Source organism: Panicum virgatum, chromosome 7N (assembly GCF_016808335.1).
Source record: "Panicum virgatum strain AP13 chromosome 7N, P.virgatum_v5, whole genome shotgun sequence".
Lineage (NCBI taxonomy): Eukaryota > Viridiplantae > Streptophyta > Magnoliopsida > Poales > Poaceae > Panicum > Panicum virgatum.
The window spans coordinates 22,529,785-22,534,497 of record NC_053151.1 but is presented as its reverse complement, the minus strand read 5'-3'; the positions used below and the strand labels follow the sequence as shown (position 1 = coordinate 22,534,497).

The window sequence follows — 4,713 nt, the reverse complement described above, 5'->3', positions numbered from 1 at the left end:
CTCCCTTCTTCCTTTCTCTTTTGTCTCTCTTTTCTTCTATATATATATATATTCATCTATTTTCTCTTTTTTTCACCCCTTTTTTTCAACTCTCTTTTTCAACTTTTTTTCAACTCTCCTTTCCTCTTTCTTTTTTGTAGCAAGATAGAGCTAGCACCATTGGATGGATCTTTTGATGAGGTGCCCACCGAACTCCCCCACACTTGGACTTTGGAGTCTTACGACACCAAAAACCAAGTGTGCAATGTCATGTGCCCTTTAGAGTATCCCATCAACGAATACCAAGTGTGTAGTTGGTGCAGCTTCCATGTTCTCGGGAATCGCATGTCCCTTGTTCTTCTCAATCTCAACCTGAAAGGTTAGCGACAAAGAATACCCGAAGGTGCATACTATCCTAGAAACATAGTCTTGCTTTTATTATTTAAATGAAAAGATAGAAAGAAAAAAGATAGTCCGGGCCATCTGCCTGCAGTGCTTGTTTATGGTCTCAAGCTCGACCATGGGGAATTTTACCATTGCAGCTATTGTCGGTGATGTAGTCGCACCACCATTTGTTAAAGGGCAAATTGCAAGACTGCCCTTGATTACAACTGCACAAACACGTTTGCCCCTTCTTTTTTCGTTTTCCAAGCCTACCCTTCTATTTTGAATTGGAATAGTCCGTTTGCCCCTATTCTGCAACGGCGTGAGGTCGAGTGGCATTTAACGGATAAAAAAACAAAAGAGGGAACCCAGGATGTGAAATGCCCTTCTTACCCCTACCTTATCCACTCAGTGGAAGGCTTCCTGTCCACATCGTTCCCGCAAATCGCGACCCCAGCTCGTGAGTCTCAGGGGTGGCGGCGGCGCCTGGCGAGCTCCTCCCGTGAGCGCCCGACGGCAGCCGGCGGTGCGCTCTCCCGAAACTGGCAGTGGAGCGTGCCCTCCCGAGCCCGGCGGTAGCACCTGGCGGGGGGCCCCTCCCGAGCTTGCCCGACGGCGGCAGGCGGCCGGGCGGAGGCGCCCTCCCGAGCCCCACGGCGGCGCAAGTCGGAGCGCTAGCTCCCGAGCCCGGTAGCGGCGCCAGGCAGAGTGCGGCCGATGGTGAAGGCGGCGCCAGGCAGAGTGCGGCCGATGGCGAAGGCGGCGCCAAGCAAAGCGCGGCCGACGGCGAGCGGCGCCAGGCGGAGCGCACCGGCAGAGCGCCAGGCAGAACCTCTGGAATCTATTCCTCCACGGCATGTCGGGTAACTTTTGAATCTCAAGTTCTCAACCTCTATGAATGGACTCTGCACACCGATATGTAAATGGAACTGAATGTTGTACCTGTACCCATGTTTATAGGTTGAATCAGCATGAGTTAGAACTTGTTATTAATGTCATTTTGGAGTTTGCCGGATGGGGGACCAAAGACATACAGGACGAGGGAAACCTTGACCACAACTGTTGACATGCATAGTTATGGACTTATGGTTTATTGCAGTTAGTAGACTATATTGGTGATAGATTTGTATGGGGTTCAAAGCAATACATTTCTTTGTGGCGGTCATTGGAGGATGCTTCTATTCAGATTAAAAGTGATAAAGATGTATTAGAGTGGTTTCAACTAAACCAAGAGAATGGAGTTGTGGACATTGATGCCCAGATCAATGATTTTGAAGGTCCATTGCAGATGGAGTTCTCACCCACAAAACGTAGGTTGCACCCTTCAGTGAGGAACAAAATTGCACAAACTCCGGATACACCACCACTTGATTTGGATCCTCCTATTAATCCTACACAACCCACTCAAGAAATGGATCCTCCTATTAATCCTACACAGCGCACTCAAGAAATGTTGGAGCCCAAAAATGATGATGATGAGCCACTTGGAGTTGATGAGGATGGTTCTGACACCGAATCGCTTGTTGCACCAAGTAACAGCAGCTATGAGAGTGACATGGCTAACTCTGATTTATCTGATTCTGAATATGAACCTGATGATGAAATACTTGATGAGGATGACGAAGATGCTTTGTCTATATTTGATTATGATGTTGATAATCCCTGTGTTGATGTTGGTGTGGTGTTCCCTGATGTGAAACAGTGCAAATCAGCTTTGACACATCATGCAATATTGAATGACTACGCTTTTCGTACGGTGAAGAAAGACAAACAACGATTCCGAGCCAAATGTTTGAGGGCAGAGCAAGAAGGCTGCGATTGGATATTTTTTGCATCTACTAGCAAGAAATCTATAGGCTGCAAGGTAAATTCCTATCACAACCATAGTTTTGCTTGCTGTTTTGGTATGCCATGTACTAATAGATTTTCTTTTTTCCTGCTGCAGGTTAAGCAAAATGGACCATTGCACAAGTGTAGTTCGGTCAACAATTGTGGTGACACAATGGCCACAAATAATTGGGTGGCTGAAAGGGTGGTTGATATGTTGAAGGAAGACCCAACGAAAAAGCCACAGGAGCTACAAGATGCATTGAACAAGAGGTATTCACTGGACATTCCTTATGGCAAGGTTTTTAGGGGCAAAGAAAAGGCTCTTTGCATGTTGTTTGGAAAATGGGATGATAGTTATGCTTTGCTGCCCACTTATAAAGCTGCACTACTCAATTCATTGCCAGGAAGTATTGTTGAGTTAGACACAGAAAATCATCAGGGTGATGTGTGTTTCAGGAGATTTTTTGTTGCACTAAAACCCTGCATTGATGGTTTCTTGCAAGGATGTAGGCCCTATATTTCAATTGATGCCACCCACCTAACAGGTAGATCACGAGGTCAGTTAGCGGCTGCTGTGGCAATAGATGTGAAAAATTTGCTATTTCCAGTTGCTTATGGAGTGATTGAGGCTGAATCAAAAGAGAGTTGGACTTGGTTTATTCAGAAGTTGAAGGTTTCTATTGGTACACCTACAGGCTTAGTTATTAGTGCAGATGTAGGAAAGGGTATTGGAGGTGCTGTGGATGATGTGTACCCAGGAGTGGAGCATAGAGAATGTATGAGACATCTATGGAAGAATTTCAAAAAGCAGTATCACGGAGAAGTGTTCAATTATAACATGTGTCCAGCTACCAAAAGTTACACTATTCAGAAATTTAATTGGCACATGGCTAGGATAAAAGAGAAGTGCCCTGGAGCAATTGTTTACTTAGATGAGAACCATCAATACTTGTGGAGTAGAAGCAAATTCTCTGAAGATTGCAAGGTAGACTACATCAAAAACAATCTATCTGAATCTTTCAATAACTGGGTGAATAAAGTCAAAGACTTATAGATTGTGGAAATGCATGATCATTAAAAAGTTTGTGTTGCGAAGAAAGATTGCAATGTCCATGGAGGGAAGAATAATCCCATCTATTACTAAGGCTCTTATTGATCAAAGCAAAGCAATCAAGGATTGTGAGGTTTTAAGATGTGCGCATGGCACTGCTGAAGTAACCGCGCCAACCAAATCTGGTGCTCTTTTCAGGCATTCAGTCAACTTAGAGAATAAGACATGCAGTTGTAGGGCTTGGCAAGTGAGTGGAAAACCCTGTAGACATGTTTTAGTCTTCATTGCAAAACTTAGTAGAGAGGTGCAGATGGATGATTATGTCCATGATTACTTCTCAGTTGAAAAGTTCAAAAAGGCATATTCAGGTATGTTCAATCCAATGACATCCAAGCATTTGTGGCCACATGTGGATCTAGAGTATAAAATCAAGAAGCCAAAATTGCGAAGAAAGCCTGGGAGGCCAAGAAAAACTAGGATTAAAGCCTCAGATAAGCCTGGGGTTACAAAGAGAAGACGGTGCCCTGAATGTGGTGAGCTAGGACATACAGCTAAGACATGTCAAGGTGGTTTGACTGCTAGGCAAAAGAGGAGGCTCTCATCTTCTGAGAATGCATCGGAGGAAGGAAGCAATGATTCTAGCACTGCCATGCATCATCAGAAGTGCGTAGGCGAACAAGGAGGCCATCACCTGCTGTATCATCCAAGTAAGTGATGCATGTGTACTCCCTTTAACTTCTATTTTCTACTAATTTCATTTCTTCATGATGTGTTGCATGATTGTTGACTCATTCTGCTCAATTGCTTTGAAGTGCTACTACAAGTCAGATTAGAGGGAGAGGCAGCAGAGGGAGACCACCAACAGGGAGAGGCAGAGGAAGAGGAAGAGGAGTTTCAAAGCTTGCTGCCTATTTCAATGCTTAGAAATGTCTACAGACTTTGGACATGAGAAACCGAGCACATAGGACCTTGCTGCCTTTATTTTGTATGCTTACATGTGATGTGAACACATAATCTATCCCTAATCTAATGTGTAAGACTAGTGATCTGGACATGTATTGTGCTATGTGAACATGTGACCTTGCTGCCATGTTATATCATGCGATTTGGATGTGTGCTTTGAAATATATCATGTGACCTGAACATGTGTTCAACCTGCTATGTGCTTGCTGCCATATATCATGTGACTAGGCATGTGTTCAAGCTATTTGCTGCCATATATTATGTTCTTGCTGCTGCCATATATCATGTTCTTGCTGCCATGTGCTTCCAATTGCTGTGTGATATATGGCTGTCAATGTGCTTCCAATTATGTATATTTGTATACTTTGTTAGTTAATACAAATATTTGCTGTTATCTACTTCAAATTTATCAAAAACATGTTTAGTTATGAAAATTCTATAGAACAGGTCCAATTATGCAAATTGTGGGGTTATTCAAGCCAAGGGCATACATGTCCTTTTATCTG

General features: G+C 43.8%; 1 protein-coding gene across 2 annotated transcripts; it reads left to right on the top strand.

Moving 5' to 3' along the window:
- Nucleotides 1–738: 738 nt before the first annotated feature.
- On the top strand, nt 739–4,405 carry LOC120683908. 2 transcript variants are annotated; one of them, XM_039966008.1, is made up of 5 exons: nt 739–1,226; nt 1,324–2,227; nt 2,309–2,463; nt 2,598–3,951; nt 4,057–4,405. In XM_039966008.1, the coding sequence occupies exons 2-4, from the start codon at nt 1,652–1,654 to the stop codon at nt 2,608–2,610; spliced, it is 744 nt and encodes a 247-aa protein (XP_039821942.1). In that variant the 5' UTR covers nt 739–1,226; nt 1,324–1,651; the 3' UTR covers nt 2,611–3,951; nt 4,057–4,405. The 2 variants fall into 2 exon arrangements, with proteins under 2 accessions (XP_039821942.1, XP_039821941.1); XM_039966007.1 differs by having other exon boundaries at nt 811–1,226; nt 2,309–3,951.
- Nucleotides 4,406–4,713: the final 308 nt, after the last annotated feature.